Consider the following 18,759-nt stretch of genomic DNA (forward strand, 5'->3'; position numbering starts at 1 on the left):
CTTTTTGGGACAAATAATGGGCCAAGATCGTTGGCTCTGATACTATGACAAATCCATCGTGCCATACACGAGCACGTACATGAGAAGAGATTGACCGCATATAAGCATGCCGAGATTTCATCATAAAACCAATTGGTTAATGTTAAAAATACAATGGAAAGATGCAATTGTAGAGCTCTCCATCAAAGCGAAGGAGTTTGGTTACACTTATACTCCATACTTCATTTAAAAAAACAAAAATACAAAATATGTATTTTCTACAATGGTCCAGAAAATCTCGACAAAAATCTAAATTTATTACTGGTCCAGAAGATATAGCTCGGGTCAAGTTCGAAGGAAGAATAAATCGGGTTGATTTGAGGTTTGAGTCGATTCGAATTGGTCGGATCGTTTTCCGTTTATTGTCATTAATCTTATATGATAAAATAATCTCAACGAGACGCACTATTATTCGGGTTAATTCATTTCGAGTCGAGTCAAAATCAGTTCGAGTACAATTAAGGTCAAGTGATTGGGTAAAATTCGAGTCTAGGGTCAAAATAAAATTCAAAGTGTTTTTGGTTAGACCTTCAAAGTTCGAACCCAAATTCCTCCTCCTATCCACAGCAGACATTATCAAGCACAGAGAATGAGTCGCTCTCTCCTCTCTCACCTCCTCGCCTTTCCCAACGCCTCTCCTCGCCTCACTTCCTCGTCGCTGTATTCTCTCTCCTCTTTCGATTGATTCAATTTTAAATCATTTTCAAGCTAATTTTACTCAGTTTTTTACTTTTTCAATTTGTTTTTGTTGTTGGGTGCAGCTCATACTCAGCAATTTCTGGTTCAATTCTGAACCGGAATCCTCAATGCGCCTTCCGCTGCTGTTGTAGCGCCGTCGTTTCGCAGCCTTCCGGTTCCGAAAATCCGTCATCGCCGCCCCTTGTGAAGTAATCTTCGTCTTCCCTTTCTCAATTTTACTTTGTGATTGTTTAAGAATTCAAAATTCAGCGATTTTCAATGATTTATTATAAATTTGTTAAAACCCATTTGTTACATTTGTGTTGGGGGGTTCGGATTATTGGATATTTGATAATATATGATCAAATGATTGTTTTTGGTCTAAAGTTTAGTGCCTTTTGCAAAATGAAACTCTGATATCACTAAAAAAAGAAGTAATCTAGCTTAAGATTGATCATTTGTCCCTTGTGTTGGTGCCGCCATGCCGGCATCAATGAAGTATAGAAAGTTGGAATCCAATGGCATTGTTAGGATGTTTAATTTTGTTCTCAACTTGTTGGAATTCAATGGCATTGCTATTAGGATATTGTAATTTACTCTCAACTTGTTGGAATTCAATGGCATCGTTATTAGGATGTTGGAATTCAATAACATCGTTATTAGGATGTTGTGATTACTCTAATGCCTCCAAAAAAGCCCCCGAGTCCTGCCCACAACACGGTAGAGGGGTCAAGTTTATGCAACTTTACCCATATAACTAGGAATATACGGTATAACTGAGTGACCTGTAAATCAAAACAATACCGCCATCTATTTGATATACGGTATAACTTTCGTACTTCACGAATCACAATTTGAGTAAAAGTGAAAAACAGTGGAATGAGCCTTTTTAGCTTAATGTTTTATAATTGAAAGTCAATGAACATTGGACTATTTTGGTTTGATCAGCATTGCTCTTTCTAGGTTAATAGATTACTTCTGTGGTTTTAGTCTTCATATGGGTTGTGCCAAATGTAAACTATTGGCTTTCAGAGTAAGGAAGAATTTATTCATAATTCACATGATGAACTTGTTGGATCTGTAGGAAGCGAGTTGTCTCTGGAGTCCAGCCAACTGGAGCTTTACATTTAGGGAATTATCTCGGGGCCATAAAAAACTGGACTTCTCTTCAGGTGTGTATAGTGAAATCAGAATTTTAACTTCAAAAATTTTATTTTCAAAATAGAACTAAGGGGCTTTATTGTCTTTATCTGGTAAAAGGCCTGATTTTTTTTAAACAAAGGGTAAATTTTTGGGGGTTTGTTCAACATAACCTCTATTGTTCCGATTCTTCAGATAAGCTTTAAAAAATACCCAAAATGGTGTCAAGTTGGGAATGTATGACACGCTTATTTCCGTTTCTGGTTTCTTATACATATCCCTTAGGGCTAAATCTGACATTTTCTGTTTTTTTTTGTTAATTGTATTTGTATTATGTAACTTCCTTCTCTTATATTATTCCTGTCAATGAAAGGAATTATATGGTAGATTTTTTCTGATGCCTTTTCCCCTATTTGCTGTTATGGGCTAGCAAAATTTTATTATTGTCGTCATCAGTCAAGGACTCAAGGTGAAGCGTGGTCTGTTCTTCTGACACTTAAACCTGGATTTTCTTTTGCAGGACACCTATGAAACATTATTCTTCATCGTTGATCTTCATGCGGTATGTTCTCAGTAGAATTCCTTATTATAATGGCAGACAATTAGTGTTGCAGGATGTAGCATAGTGCTTGTGCTAAGCATTCTTTGTGGGGAAGCATTTTCATCACCAATAAGTTATGCACCGTGTGCATTTATCCGGTTCCATTTACTGATTCTGTCGTACACACACGTTAACTATCCTAGATACAATTTTTGTTTTTCGTGCAATTCTGCTTGCTTGGTTCAAAAGAGTGGAGGCATGTTAGGGATTTGTTCATTATAAATGACTATGAACTATTGGAAACACCTGTAGAATTAAATAAGATTTTCAAGGTTTATCGTTATAGATTGGTTAGGGTTCTGGAGTTTTTGGTCGAATAAGGTTTCCAAGGTTAATCATTCATTCATTATAGGTTAAGTAGGCTGTTCTCCATTTTTTGGTCGTATCGTTTTTTCTCTTTCCAGTACTGTCCCAGTTTATTATGTGGCTTTCATCATAGATAGCAACAATATTGCAGACAAACTGATCCACCCGATATTGACTCTTTACTAGATTAGATTTCTTTTCCTTGCAGATAACATTACCTTATGAAACTCAACAATTATCCAAAGCAACAAAGGATACAGCAGCTATTTACTTGGCATGCGGCATTGATATCTCGAAGGTAAAGAACTAATAGCATGCGTTGTAAGGTCTTTTTTAGTGCCCTGTGTTTCAATTTAACCAGAAGCTTCTCAAACTTGTGGACACAGGCATCAGTTTTCGTACAGTCTCATGTTCGTGCACATGCTGAACTTATGTGGTTGCTCAGTTCTACCACACCAATTGGCTGGCTTAATAAAATGATACAGTTTAAGGAGAAATCACGTAAATCGGTATACTTCCTCTTCCAAATTTTCTCTGCTTGCATCTGTTTGCATCTAGTAACATTCAGTAAATTAGGATGACATTCAGAGACATTCGTGCAAGGTACTGTAAACCAATCTTGTAAACTGGGATGACAGTGACATTCAGTAAATTTATGAATTTTGAATCTTTGATACTCCACAAAATGGTCATATTGTATACGACATCCACATATAATTATGACGTAGTTTTCAGATAGTATCAGTTGCATGACTATGTTCACTTAAGCATATGTTTCTAAAAGCAACTGGAATATTTGTTCTCATTTCCTCTCTGGTAACTGTTTCTTTTTATAATGACACTGCTACTTTTTCTTCCATGCTATTCATTTGATTTTTTTCCCTGCAGGGAGATGAAAATGTTGGGGTTGGACTTTTGACGTATCCTGTTCTCATGGCTGCTGATATTTTATTGTATCAGGTCAGTTCTCCTCCCCCCCCCCCCCCCCCTCCCCTCCGCTAGGAATATATGCAGATATGCTTATGTGATTTGTATGGGAAAGCACAGAGCTCGAAGCTGTTTGTGAAGCTATAAGCTCCATGTTTATTATGAATATTTGCATAGATATAGTATGGACTAAAAGTATCTGACTATGTTTTTTTGTTTAATAATGTGGTGCAGAGATTGACAATGTATAACTGAAATTTGAATGTGTTATTTTCATTTAGACAACTTTACCAGCACTTCGTAATGGACGGTGTTCTGCATCTGTGAACCATGTGATATATGAATAAATTATACGAAGTATTGTTTTTCTCGAACACTTATTATTTTCTGAGGAGTTTAGTGTCTATAAGGCTGAACGTCCATAAGTCTTATGCTATGGCAGCCTTCATTTTGCAGTCAGATTTTGTACCTGTTGGAGATGACCAGAAGCAGCATCTTGAATTGACAAGACAGCTGGCTGAGCGTGTGAACAATTTGTATGGAGGAAGGAAGTGGAAGAAAATGGGAGGGTAAACACTTTGTCCTGTCCACATAACATACACTGAGGTTCTGACAATTTTCACCTTTTTAGTTGGTTTTGGTTAATCCATTTGATGACTAACATATCTTACATATTTTTGGATGTAGGAGAGGGGGCTCAATCTTTAAGGTGAATTTTTGGTTAAGCTAAATACTTCTTATGTCATAAAAAGAGTTTGGTGGTTTTGTCAAGTCATGTTCACATAGAAGATTATCTTTTTACCAGATACCTGAGCCACTTATTCCACCAACTGGAGCTCGAGTGATGTCTTTGACAGATGGTCTTTCTAAGGTAATTTTTATCTGCGTACTGACTAGCTCTACGTTCATTGCAATTCTTTGGAGAGTTTATTACAAATTACAGCATTATGGGAGAGATTGTGGTCGATTGACTATGTCATATCTTGCGGGGTTTTATTTGAGGAAATTACATCTCTAAGTTTTCAAAACACTGATCTAATTATAGAATATAGACACATATTGTTATGCTAGCAATTCTGGAGGGTGATATCATAAGTACCTTCTTAATTACCATTGAAAAATCCATATGTACCTGTGATGCATGCACTATTGTAAATTTGTTACTTCAATTAGAATTTTAAACTGTGCATTTTGGTACGTCTAAAAAGTACACTGATGTTACACAGAGATCCTCTTTCGTCAGGATTGAAGTTTTTCATTGCATGTCTGAACTGTTGAATCTCAACATGTAGCACACAAGATTCATTAATGTTAAAAATGTTGTTAGTTTGAAGGGATCCCGTCATTCTACGTGTCAGCTGTTTGTCTTTTCTGGAATGCTGGACCTTAGTTGCTCTTGTGAACTTTTGGCCGGTTTTCTGGTGATTGGACAGCTTTTTATAACTTTACATTGACTGCTTGCATGAGTTGGTTGGATGAGTCAGTGGAAGTTTTTCTCTTGGACAACCTACAAGTGTCAATAAAGTATTTCAAAGTCGTGCATATTATTCGAAAAAATATTTGTTCTAATGTATTGTCACGTTTCTTTTGTAGATGTCTAAATCAGCCCCCTCTGACCAGTCTCGAATTAACCTGTTGGACCCAAAAGATGTAAGTATTCGAGTATTTACTGATAATCTTGCCTACTTTATGATACAAATGTATTTAATGTACGACTATCTCAATTATAACTGACAATTGCTGAGTCAATGTTCAGTTAGTGTTCCTAACATTAACCAGTTTGCTTGGTGTAAAGTTTTGATACCTCCAAAGGCTGCTTGATTATCAATTTTTTCTGCCTACCTTTTCCCCTTGTTTTTCAAAATATCTTCTCACCTCTCATCATGACTTAATTCTAGTTGCATGTTCTTACATGCAGGTTATTGCAAATAAGATCAAACGTTGCAAAACCGATTCATTTGCAGGGTTTGTTTTTTCTGTACTGTATTGACACATTGACTCCCCCCCCCCCCCCCCCCCCCCCAACACACACACACACACACAAGAAGCACATAAAAGTTGAAGATGAATGCAACTTGGTGGATTTTATAAGATTTTTTCTACCATTGTGCAGGCTGGAATTTGACAACCCTGACAGACCTGAATGCAATAACCTTCTCTGTATTTATCAACTCGTATCAGGCAAAACAAAGGAGGTATTACTGAATCGATATTATCCATACTTTCAAAGTTAGAAGCTGATATGGTTCATTCATTTGGATGTCCAACCTTTTCTTAAATAAATTTCAAACATTAGCACCCTGAACTTTGCTATATTTGGCAACAATAGCAGAGTATTCGAAGAGGATGAGATGCTACTACTACATAGGTCAGGTTAGGGGGGTTTTAGATGTAGTTTTCGTTAGACATTTAATTAAAGTGTATAAAACAAATCCTCTACTCCTTAACAAATTAGAAGTGAAGGTGTTATTACTGAAAAATTTCCGCACATGAGTACGGAAATTTTATCTGGAGGCTAGAGCCCACCAGCGTAGCTAATCTGATTGCTAATTTTTTTAATGCTAACAGGAGGTTACTCAAGAATGTCAGAATATGAGCTGGGGAGCATTCAAACCAATTATAACAGACGCTTTGATTGCTCATTTACAACCCATTCAGGTTAGTGAAGCTAAATTCTTTCCTATGAGATTGATTACACAATATGGCAAGCTCTTTACCTGTGTGACTTGCTCACTTGCTCTTTAGGCTATCTGCAAAAAACATTCATATATCTACACAATGCATGACGGGAGTTCTGTTTTCTCTGTTTCCATTGTGATTCTCTTAAGTTCTGGCAGGCAAATAATTAAGTAGAAACTTTACAAGTGACGACATTAAGGCTCCGTTCTATTCGACTTATTTTGTCTGAACTTATTTTATCTGAGAAAAACTTCTTTTTCCTGAAATAAACTTATTTGGGTGTAAAAATGTCTGAAACACTTAATTTTTCTGAACTTATATTATCTGAACTTAACTGAAGTCGAACAGAAAGCTAAACTTGCTGAATGTAATTTCCTTTTTTCATGATACATATACTTTGTTTGGATATGTTGGAGTTCAGTATTTGACTGTTTATATATGAAACCTTCTTCACCATGAAAGCAATCTTATGCTTGTTTGTTACCAGGTGCGGTACGAGGAAATCATGTCTGATCCTAATTATTTGGATGGAGTTCTAGCAGAGGGTGCAGCTAAAGCTACAGATATAGCAGATGCTACTCTTAATAATGTCTATCAGGCAATGGGCTTTCTTCGACGATGAGTTTATTTGGTGGTGCATGCAATTTTTCTCCATGCACCCTTTTCCCGAGGTCATATACTATAAAAGCAATTGTAAATCAAATCTACATGTTTTGAATAATTCATTAGCTTAATTCTTTTTATCTTAAATTAGCTTATGTTTTAGCTGTTTTAGGAAGGGGAAATTACACTAGGAACTGGACTGATCTTCGCCTCTTTGGCCTCCTGTGCACTTCATTCTTTATTACTACTCCCTCCATTCCTTTTTGTTGTACCCATAAGGAATGTTGGGGGTATTTTAAGAAAACTGAATCTTGGGTTGTATTGGGATATGAGTAATGATTGGGTGTAAGAATAATGATTGTGTGTAAGAAAAAGAATAAAGTAAAGAGAGAGAAAGTATTAAATTAATTGGGGAAAAAGTAGATATTTATTAAAGTATTGAATAAATTGAGTTACAATTTCTGTCACATGGACAAACCCAGAAAATTCAAACCAAAAAATCGACAAAAAATCAACCGAAAATTCGGAAAAAATCAACCCAAGATTCGACCAAATATAACCAAAAAATTCGACCAAGATCAAGGCAAAAAATCAACCAAATCAACTCAAAAATTCGACAAGAAATTCGACCAAAATCAACCCAAAAAATTCAAACAAAAATCAACCCAGAAAATCGATAAAAATCAACCCAAAAATTCGACCACAATCAACCCAAAAAAATAACAAAATTCAACCCAAAATTCGACCAATATCAACGAAAATAAATCGACAAAAATCAACCAAAAAACCATACCAAAATCAACCCAAAATTTCAACAAAAAATAACCCAGAAATTCGTAAAAAAATCGACAAACATCAACCTAAAAAATTCGAAATAAGGCAAAAATAAATTCAAACCAACGTGATCTCAATATCACGATTTTGAGGATTTAGAGGCCAAATTCGACCATGAAAACTCTAGATCTAGAGTTTTCATGGTCGAATTTCACCATCTAAAGCCATAATACGCATTCTACAGCTTTTTCTGGCGGGTGGTGGTGGCGGAGGTGTGGTGGTGGTGGCGATCTAAAATTTCACCTCCAGATCTTAAGAACAGAGATATTGTGGAGGAGAGAGAATCTTAGAGTTTTAAGAAATCAGAGATTTTAGAGGAGAGAGAAAGAGAAAAACGTGAGAGCAAGTATGGAAAATGAAGAACAATTTGGGGTTCTTGAGAGTTGCAGAGGTTTTGGAGGAGAGAGAGAGATAGAGCAAAATGAGAGGAGGAAGGAGAGAAATGAAGAGAGAGAGAGAAATGAATTTTGTCATGAATTCATGATAGGGACGGTTCAAATGGGTGGGGAAATGGGGAAGATTTAAGAATAAAATAAGAAAAGTGGTGAAATTTAGGTGTGAATAAGAGTAGAATCTTAAGGTTTTTTGGTAAATAGTGGGGAATCTTAGGGTAAATTGGTAAAAAAACTATGGCCAAAAATAGTAAAGATTCAGTAGGGGAACAACAAAAAGAAACGCCAAAAAAGAAAATGGGAACAACAAAAAGGAATGGAGGGAGTACATTTTAGAATTCTGAATATTCAGAATTTTGAGTTCAGCTTTCAAAGTGATCAACCTCGTTCAATGTGGAATTTGTTAAATTTCAACTTGATGATGTTTGCAAAGAGAAGTATACTTTGTGGTGTTACAAGTATTTCAATGTAGAATGTGTTAAATTTCAACTTGATGATGTTTGCAAAGAGAAGAATATTTTGTGGTGTTACAAGTATTTCAATGTGGAATTTGTTAAATTTCAACTTCATGATGTTGGCAAAGAGCAGTATATTTTGTGGTGTTCCAAGTATTTCCACTACTCATCCAATGCACTATTGAGTAGTGATGGCCAACGAGGCGGGTTGGGTGGGTCATGGGTGGGTTTTGTGGGTCGTGGGTCAGGAATAGTTGACACACGATCTGCCTTAGTGAAAGTCAGGGTTTTATCTTTTGCTTGTCTTACATTGCATGGATGTTGCGTTTGGTTTATTATCACTACCATGTTTCTTTATCGGCGTTTTACCCGTTTCGCCACCCTCTTGCAAGGCGAATCCCTGTTCTTCAACTATCATGGAAGAGGCATAAAAAATAGTGCACCACACTGCAAATATTCATTCATTATCGTTATCCCAGTGCGTTCAAAGGGGCTCCCGCGACAAACAGGCTAAGGAAGTTAGACGTACGCAACCTAGCCCATTGCAAATATTCATTCATTATCATTATCCCAGTGCTTTCAAAGGGGATCCTACGACAAACAGGGTAAGGGGAGTCGAACGTATGCAACCTTACCCCTGCAATTGCAGAGAGGATGTTTCCACAGTGCAAATATTCATTCATTATCGTTATCCCAGTGCCTTCAAAGGGGCTCCCACAACAAGCTAGGTAAGCAAAGGTCATATGAACGCAACCTTACACCTGCAAAGAGAGGATGTTTTCACACATCAAATATTACCCTAAAAAAATCCAACCATTAAGGAACAAAAGTATCTTCATTTTCAAAACAATCTATTGACAGGCATGACCTTGCTTCATCTTCTTCCACATTAGACATAACAAACACATCCTTCAACATTTTGTATATATCCTTGGATTTAGGATGAGAATCATCTGCAGCTGAAAATTCATGGAAATCACCCTCCACCTCAATAAAACTATGACCTCGAGTTTTCCTTACACCCTTTTCTCTCATCATACTCCTAACATTCCTTACATCCACCCACCTTTTCTCCTTCGCGCATAAATTTGCTAGAACCACATACGTCCCACTATCATCCGGATTCAGATCAATTAACTTTTCAGCAACATATTTACCAAAATCAGCATATCCATGGATTCTACACGCGTTAAGCAAAGCCCCCCACGCGGCTTCATCAGGTTCTATATGCATGTTTCTTATCATGTCATAGGCTTCTTCTAATAATCCAACACGGCCAAGTAAATCAATCATGCATACATAGTGTTCTGCTTTTGGCTGCAACCCAAACTTCTGCTGCATATCAGTGAAGATTTCCTTTCCTTTGGAAACTAAACCAGCATGACTACAGGCTGATAGGATGGCAATGAAGGTAATATTATCAAGTTTAATGCCCTGATCTGTCATTTTGTTGAAGAGGGTTAGAGCTAGGTTAGCCTTCCCATGATCTGAGTACCCAACAATTAAGGAGTTATATGTAACCAAGTCTTTGTTTGGCATCTCATTGAAGAGGTCTTCTGCTATGTCGATTCTGCCACATTTGGAGTACATGTCTATCAACGCGTTTCCTACAGACACACTTAAAACTACACTTTTAGTTGGCACGAAAAGGCCGCTACTTTTGGCCCGAAATAGCGGGTTTTGGGCACACAAAGTTGGCCCGGATGGACTTAAAGGGTTGGTTTTCATGTCCTGACCCGGCATGAACCCGTACAGGCCCGTCTTGTGATCAGGTCTAGTGTCTACCAGCGCGTTGCCTGCAGACATACTTAATTCAGTTCGGTTCTGATGGACATAATGGTTGATTTTCATGTCGTGACCCGTCCCAAAAAGGCTGTCACTTTTGGCCCGAAATAGCGGGTTTTGGTCACGTGGAATTGGCATGGAGCTTAACCCGACCCGGCCCGTCTTTTGATCAGGTCTATTGACTATCAACGCGTTGACTACATAATGGTGGTGAATCTGTTGCCCTAAGTCTAGGCAACCTGATTGAGCACAAGCAGAAAAGGCAGGCACCAAAGTAGCCTCATCAATGGGAATTAAACCTTCCTTCACCATCTCTTCAAACAATTTCAAGGCATTTTTCGGCTGGTTATTCTGAGAATACCCAGAAATCATTGCATTCCAAGCAACAACATTTTTCACAGGCATTTCATCGAAATACTTTCGAGCCATTTCCAATTCACCATGCTTAGCAAAACCATTCACCATACTAGTCCATGAAAACACGTCTTTAAACTTCATCTCTTCGAAAATTCTTGTTGCAGTCATCATACAACCACATTTAACATACATATCTAACAACGCATTTATCAGATTTAAAGTACATTTCACATTGAATTTCTCTATATAACCATGCATTCTTCTACCCAAATCCAAATCCCTTTTTAGAGCACATGCTGATAGTACTGTGATCATAGTAACTTCATTGGGAACAATCTCACCACACACCATTAAATCAAAGAGGTTTAAAGCTTCATCTGGGTTACTTTTCTGCACATAACCATCAATCATTGCAGTCCAAGTGACTACATCTTTCACAGGACATTCATCAAACACCTTGCGTGCACAACCCAGAAACCCACCATCTGAGTAAAAATGGAGCAACCCATTTTGCACCAATACACTGGAATCAAACCCCAGTTTACATATTCGACAATGAATTGATTTACCCTCTCGAAAACCCGAAAACAGACCGAAAGCTTTGAGCGCGAAAACAAAGCTTCTCCCATCCATTTCAACCTCTTCTCTAACCATTTTGCGGAAAATTGAAAGACCCAATTCAGGATTCTTAGCTCTGGAATAACCCCTAATCATAGTATTCCAGATATAAACATTTGGATTAGGAATTTGATTAAAAATCAAACGGGCATAATTCATGTCACCATGATTAGATATAGCACAAAAGGCTATGATTCTACTAACAGGAAAGACGTGAAAGATGAGACCTTTGCGTGTCATTTGAGCTTGAATTTGCTTGAGTTCTGACATGGAAGAACATTGTTCCATTGAAAGGAGAATTGGGTTTGTAATGTGGAGGTTGCTGGTGCTTGTGTTCCATCTGGGTAAAGTGGAAAGGAGCTGGATTTTTTGAGAGAGAAAGTAAGGGGAGAGGAAGCAAGAATTTAGCAGTACAGGATAAACACCAAATAATTTCATGTGATGGAATGAGTATGCAAGGAATTGGGGAATTCATTCATCCAATTTACAGAGGATTCAGAATAGTGGAGAACTGGAGATCAAAAAAAAGTTCATCAATTCAAAGGCGTTTCCCTAACTTTTATCCTCCAAGCTGGGCGGGGAAGTTCAAAGAAAAATTAAAAGGAGCATTAAAATATAGTTTATGAAAGCCCGAAAGCCCGTTTCAGCCCGTACCAAATATACAGATATGGGCATGATTTTTATGTTAAAGTCCGGCCTTGCCCAAATTATGATCACCCTTAAAGGGTTGTCCGGGTATAATCAAAGTAAATGGATAGGTAGATTTGTCTTTTAATTAGATTAAATAATATGTGAGGACTACAAATACAATGATGTATGAGACAAATAAATAAGGACATTCATTTGTAGTATATGAAGCAATCTTTCAGGGACGGAGGGAGTAGAATATACGGAGTATCTAGGGGTGCAAACTAATAAATCTCACGAAAACCAAAACAAAATTCTGACTTTTGAGATATGGATTATGCACGCAAATAAAATTCTGACTTTGAAGATATTGGTTATGCAAGCAAAACCAGAAAACTGAATGGGTTAATCGGTGATTATTGATATTAATCGGTGATTATTTGAATACTCAAGAAAACAGATTTTAGGGTAGGATCTAAAGGAAAACCTAAGCTCTTGATACCATGAGAATATAATGATACGGCTTACCCTAATACGGGTGCCTGGGACTCATATATATAATACTTCCTCCGTTTTGTAAAAATTGCAACACTTTCCTTTTTGGGAAGTTTCAAAAAAATTACAACACTTTCCAAATTGCTTGTGAAGCTTCATCATCACGAAACTGATTCATTTGTTGCTCCATTGACAGAAAATCCATGGTTGGGATATCAACATCTAACAAGTCATCATCAGAAAGCTGTCCAGATTCCAGCAACTCTTCAAGCAACAACAACTCTTCAAATGTGGGCGGTTGGTCGTCATCCTCCATAGCTGCAATTTTTTGGTGTTTGGTGATGTATTTTGTGTTTTGTTGGATGAAGAACAGAACACCCCCTCTTTTGTAGTTGTAGTCTGGTGGGAAATCTTCCCTCCCATTTGAAATGTAAAGTTTTAAAATTCAAAATTTAATGACAAAGTTGGAGGGAAAGTTGAAAATGTAGCCTCCTTTTTGTTGTACAGTGCCGTAGGATGACAAGATGTGGGGCCATATTATTTCTATTAATATCTTGCTTAAATACTCTAATCACATGAGTCCTTTACCCTTGTAAATTCCCATTTATTTTATTAATTTGCGTGCCACAACAAAGTGTTGCAATTTTTACGAAACGGAGGAAGTAATATGGTACAATAGTACAATTACGAGTATACCCTTAGTATCCTCTATTACAAACAAGCCGAACCGAGCCGAGTACTACCCTGTTCATGTTCATTTAACTTAGGCGAGTTCAAGCCCGAGCTTTCAACCGAGCTCAAAAATTTGTTCAAGCTCGGTTTGTTTAAGAGATTTTGTGTCCGTGAACGGTTCATGAACGTCTCACTTATTAAACGAGCCTAGTTCATAAACAAGTTTTTTTTCTTAAATGAGTTTAACTTGCGCTTTAGAGTTTAACTACTTGAAAACATACTCCAATTTTGAATGTGCACTAATTTAGCCATTTAAATTCAAATGTTTTTATTCTATGATATATATATATATATATATGGATGTTAAAGTCAAAATACGACTTTTATCTATAATAAAATAATTGCGTGTGACAAATTTGATTATAAACACAAATGAACGAGTTTGTTCAGGAACATAAATAAACGAATTGTTCATGAACTTAAATGATGAGCATACATATGTTCATGTTCAACCACGTTTATTTAACGAGCTTCAAAAGTTGTTCAAGCTTGACTCATTTATTAAATAAACGGAACACGAACGAGCTTTAACCGAGCCCGAACCCCAATAGTTTATTGAGAGTTTCGGCTTATTTACGTGCCTAGGAGTAACCAAGATCAAGTAAAAACAGAGGACAATACTCTGAAATAGACCTGGTTATTGGACGGGTCGGGGTGGGTCAGGGCGGGTCACTAGCGGGTCGGGTCATTAGCGGAGTCCGAAACTTAAAAGCCCAACTAAATGCCCAGAAACCCGCCCAAGAAAAAACGGGTAGCTACTACTCCATTAATATCTAATCCCCAAATCAAACATCCCCTAACAGAAAACCGAAACCCTGGAAACTCCGTCTTCACTACTCACTAGCTTGAGGATGGCAGCCATGGCCGAGGAGCTTCAAGAGAGACAAAGAGGTCCAATTTTCTCGGATATTCGTCGTTATTACTGCCAATTTTGTGGTATTTGCAGATCCAAAAAGTCGCTCATCAACTCTCATATTCTCTCTCATCACCAGGTAATTACTTTATTCCTCTTTACTTTTCCGTTTGATTTGATTTCGTCGTTGATTTTTCCTAATTTTCGACGCATGAATTGTGTGTTTATCATAGGAGGAGATGAGAGAAGTTGAAGGCGAGGAGGAAAAGGAGGGGCAAAAGTGTAATAATAACACATGTGAAGAATGTGGTGCTACTTTCAAAAAGCCTGCTCATTTGAAGCAACATATGCTTAGCCACTCACTTGAGGTACATACATCCATTGTTTTTTTTGGGGTTATTTTAATGGTTTATTTGGTTGTTGATTTCTTATGAAATTAATTGATTGGATTGTGTTTCTTGTTAGTATCTAATTTTGTAGTAGGATATGAGATTATGAATTGTAATTTCTTAGTGAAATTACTATTTGTAAGTGGTGGATTTTGATTTTAGGTATATTAGTGGTAGATGTCGATATATGGAACTGGTTGACCACTTGATTGTTTTTTTGTAAGTGAAATTCTAATTTTGATTAGGGTATGTGTGAGTGATTTGTGTTATTGACAGTTGATTTTCGAAGTGTTGGATCATAGTTTAGAAGTGGTGAATGTTGATTTAAACAGAAATACTATATGTTAGGATACACTTCTTGTATTTTTGAATAATATTAGTAATATAGGGGAGATTTAGTGCTTATCTTCCTTGCTTTGATGTTATGTATATTAGTGGTAGATGTCGATATATGGAACTGATTGATTTGTTTTCTTGTAAGTGAAACTCTGATTATTTATTAGAGTATGTGAGCGATTTGTGTAATTCGTGTTCTTAACGGTTGATTTTCGAAGTGTTGGATCATAGTTTTGAAGTGGTGGATGATGATTTAAACAGAAATATATGTTAGGATAAGCTTCTTGTATTTTTGAATAATATTAGTAATATAGGGGAGATTTTGTGCTTATCTTCCTTGCTTTGATGTTTTATGTATATTAGTGGTAGATGTCGATATATGGAACTGATTGATTGTTTTTTTTGCAAGTGAAATTCTGATTTTTATCAGGGTATGTGAGTGATTTGTGTTATTAACAGTTGATTTTCGAAGTGTTGGATCATAGTTTAGAAGTGGTGGATGAGCTTCTTGTATTTCTGAGTATTAGTAATATAGGGGAGATTTTGTGCTTATCTTCTTTGCTTTGATGTTTTATGAAGATAATATAAACCAAACAAGGTTTCTTTTTTGGTTGATTTATGTTACACCTATAGCTGATTTAATGCTAATATTGCAGATAATGAATTTTTGTGGAAGTGTGTGAAGCATTGGATCCCAAAGAAAGAACTCCAAAATGCAAAGAGGCTTTTTTTTATCTTGTAAATCTTGACTGGACTAGTATCAGGATGGGGGACCTCCTGAGAAGCTCCGTCAAGTCAAGCCTCTTGACACGCACTAATTCAAGGTTTGAGAATTGGGAAATTTGTTTTAGATGGATTATATTGTTGCCTATTTTTGTGCATTTTGCCTTTTCCTAAATATAGTACTTGTTATATTATTTGCAGAGGTCCTTTGTTTGTCCAATAAATGACTGCAATGCGAGTTATAGAAGGAAAGATCACTTAAACCGCCACCTTCTTCAACACAAAGGGAAGCTGTTTAAGTGTCCTATAGAAAATTGTAGTAGTGAGTTCTCTGTTCAAGGGAACATTAGTAGACACTTGAAGGAATTTCATGGTGATAATAAGCCTGAAAATGATAGTGGAAAGGGACAAATCAAACGTGTTTGTGAGGAAATTGGGTGCGGGAAGGAGTTTAAATATGCATCTCAGTTACGGAAGCATGCTGAATCCCATGGTAAGCTTTCTTTCTGCTTTTACCTCTGGTTTTCTGAACGTTCGGTATCGTTTTTTGTTTCCATTTTTCTGTGTTTTAAAAAACTAAAATCAAAATATGAAAACCACAAAAAGTAGTTTCTAGTTTTTTGTTGCAAGTTTTCAAAATCAACATAATTATTACAAGTATGATTATCTTTTAGTTCATGATTCAATCTAAATCATATGACTTATAAAACCAAAAAACTGGAAACCTGCAGTGATACCGAACATAGGTACAAAACTAATTAATGATTTTACTGCTGCTTCAGTGTTGGAGTCTTCAGAATCATTTTGTGCTGATCCTAGCTGTATGAAGCCGTTTTCAAATGTCGAGTGTCTCAAGGCTCATATCAGATCCTGTCACCAATATGTAAACTGTGAGGTGTGTGGTTCTAAGCATCTAAAGAAAAACTACAAACGTCACCTCTTAACTCATGGGGAGCACCTACCCACCGTACTGAAATGCAGTTTCGAGGGTTGTGACCACTCATTTACCACAGTAAGATTGATTTTTAATAACTTTTTAATCCTTGTTTTTATTTTGATTTTTGGATGGTATAGGGATTATTATTATTACATTATTATTATTAACAAACGCTTTTTGACAATTACTTATTTCAACAGAAATCAAATATGCAGCAGCATGTAAAGGCAGTGCATTTACAACTGAGACCCTTCATTTGCAGCATCCCTGGTTGCGGCATGAAATTTGCTTTCAAGCATGTAAGGGATAACCATGAGAAAACTGGCCGCCATGTTCATGTGCATGTATGTAAAGCTCCCCCATCCTTTTTGGTTTCTTGACACAATATCCATCTATGTTGTTGCTTTTGAATATGGGGTCGTTTGGTTGATCGGGGGAAGTAAAACTTCTTAGAAAGAAGCTTTTCCCATGTATAAGCATTTCTATGAAGTGGGTGATATTGTTTGGTTAAACATGGGAAGAAAATTCCCGTGGGAAATTCCACTTACCTAGGGAGCAACTTCCTCCTTTTTGTATGAAGTGTGACTTCCCATGTTTTTTAAACCGAACAATGCTACAATCTTTCCACTTCCTAGGAAGTCATACTACCCATGATTTTTCATGTTAACCAAACATCATCACCTATGACATTGACTCGTTGAATTTCAACTGTACTCTTTTTTGTAGGGGGATCTTGAGGAGTTTGATGAGCAATTCAGATCCAGGCCTCGTGGTGGACGTAAAAGAAAGGTTCCATGTGTAGAGATGCTGATGCGCAAAAGAATCAGCCCGCCTAATCACTGTGATGGTGTTCTTGATGATAGCTCAGAGTTTCTCTCATGGTTGCTTTCAGATGATAGTTGATTGACTTCAAACAGGGGCAGAATCGGTATATTAATAGATTGTAGGTTCAAGTTAACTGGACTTCTAGAGGTAGGGGGTATAGAAGGGTACATTGATAGAGATCATGTGAGTTGTATATTAGGCTACTTTAGTAAGTTTTTTGACCGTTGGATGGTTATTTGGGGAGAGCTGAATGTTTGATAATTGGTGTATTTATGTTAATGTTAATGCGTTCACTTAACCCAATTATATGCAGGATTTATTCATTTATTTATTTAGTTATTCTGTATAAAGATACTAAGTTTTTATGGGTATCATTTTTCATCAAGGACAAATATTGTTTCTACAATCTTATTTGTAACCATTTGCAAATACGTTCTAGCATTGATGATCAAGAGTCTCCAATAGCAATGCTTAATAAGAAAAAGAGTGCCCTCTCCAAAGCACTAACCCTCAAAGTATGTAAAGCTCAACTTTGATGGTGCCAAAAAAAAATACTACTTTTACGAGTTTGGAATTCGTCATCCGCGATGAAAAAGGGCAGCTTAAACTTGCGGGAGCCAAAGCTTTACTCACAGATTCCTCCATCCTGTTTGCGAAAGCTTCTTTTCTAAGAGAAGGGGTTAAGTGTGCTTTAGTTTTGGGTTACAAAAAACTGATTATTGAAGGGGACAATTTGGTGGTTGTCAACTCTATGAATCGAGTTTGCGAGGTTACCTTGGAAAATTAGTGGCCTCATATAGAATACATCAGCGAAACAAGCCAATGTCGAAGGTTTTATGGTCAACCATTGTTACCGGGCAAATTAAGAGTGAGCCTACTAGTTTTATCCCGTATGATGCATGCGTATTGTAATTTAATTTTTTTTTATGTTGTCTAAAAGTTGATTATAACCCCTTTAATTTTTTTTTCCGGATATTTCATGAAATACCCCCGAGTTTTACCATTATTCACCAAACGCCCATCAAGTTTCAACAATTCATAAAATGCCCCTCACAAATGACTTAATACCCCAAGTACCCCTTTATGACGTCATCATCTTCATAATCAACCAATTACGATCTAATTATCCACCTAATCCTTAATTAACCCCCCTAATCCCTAATTACCCATTAATCCACCCATTAACCCATTAACCCACCCATTAACCCACCTATTTCTTATTTTCTCTCTCTCCCCTTCCTTTTTCCATTAACCCACCCCCCCTCAAGGATTCCGGCGAGGGAGTCATGGCTGCCCCCCTTGCTCACAGCCATTTTTGTCTCCTTCTCACCTCCCCTACAACCCACCACCTCTTTCTCAACTCACCATCACCGACTCTCCAAATCTCCTCCATTATCTTCCCAATCGACGCCGTTGTGCCTCCTTCCT

At 37.0% G+C, this 18,759-nt stretch overlaps 3 protein-coding genes across 3 annotated transcripts; 2 read left to right on the forward strand and 1 right to left on the reverse strand.

Annotated features, from left to right (window-relative positions):
• Nucleotides 1–545: 545 nt before the first annotated feature.
• LOC110791412 (tryptophan--tRNA ligase, chloroplastic/mitochondrial) lies at nucleotides 546–7,309 on the forward strand. Its single transcript, XM_021996156.2, has 15 exons — nucleotides 546–699; nucleotides 801–926; nucleotides 1,802–1,889; nucleotides 2,378–2,419; nucleotides 2,973–3,062; nucleotides 3,151–3,273; nucleotides 3,653–3,724; nucleotides 4,148–4,260; nucleotides 4,379–4,400; nucleotides 4,497–4,562; nucleotides 5,285–5,341; nucleotides 5,610–5,656; nucleotides 5,805–5,886; nucleotides 6,260–6,349; nucleotides 6,858–7,309. Exons 1-15 carry the CDS (start codon nucleotides 629–631, stop codon nucleotides 6,990–6,992), a joined length of 1,224 nt encoding a protein of 407 aa, XP_021851848.1. The 5' UTR covers nucleotides 546–628; the 3' UTR covers nucleotides 6,993–7,309.
• A 1,289-nt stretch (nucleotides 7,310–8,598) lies between these two features.
• On the reverse strand, nucleotides 8,599–12,076 carry LOC110791316 (pentatricopeptide repeat-containing protein At1g08070, chloroplastic-like). The gene is made up of 2 exons (XM_021996073.2): nucleotides 9,523–12,076; nucleotides 8,599–9,415 (listed from the first exon to the last, which is right to left on the reverse strand). The coding sequence occupies exons 1-2, from the start codon at nucleotides 11,850–11,852 to the stop codon at nucleotides 9,394–9,396; spliced, it is 2,352 nt and encodes a 783-aa protein (XP_021851765.1). The 5' UTR covers nucleotides 11,853–12,076; the 3' UTR covers nucleotides 8,599–9,393.
• Nucleotides 12,077–14,046: 1,970 nt separating this feature from the next.
• Nucleotides 14,047–17,723, forward strand: LOC110791257 (transcription factor IIIA-like). The gene is made up of 6 exons (XM_021996016.2): nucleotides 14,047–14,260; nucleotides 14,355–14,489; nucleotides 15,771–16,062; nucleotides 16,352–16,581; nucleotides 16,707–16,850; nucleotides 17,233–17,723. Exons 1-6 carry the CDS (start codon nucleotides 14,120–14,122, stop codon nucleotides 17,407–17,409), a joined length of 1,119 nt encoding a protein of 372 aa, XP_021851708.1. The 5' UTR covers nucleotides 14,047–14,119; the 3' UTR covers nucleotides 17,410–17,723.
• Nucleotides 17,724–18,759: the final 1,036 nt, after the last annotated feature.

The sequence above is a fragment of the Spinacia oleracea genome, chromosome 6 (genome assembly GCF_020520425.1).
Source record: "Spinacia oleracea cultivar Varoflay chromosome 6, BTI_SOV_V1, whole genome shotgun sequence".
NCBI classification, from domain to species: Eukaryota; Viridiplantae; Streptophyta; class Magnoliopsida; order Caryophyllales; family Amaranthaceae; genus Spinacia; species Spinacia oleracea.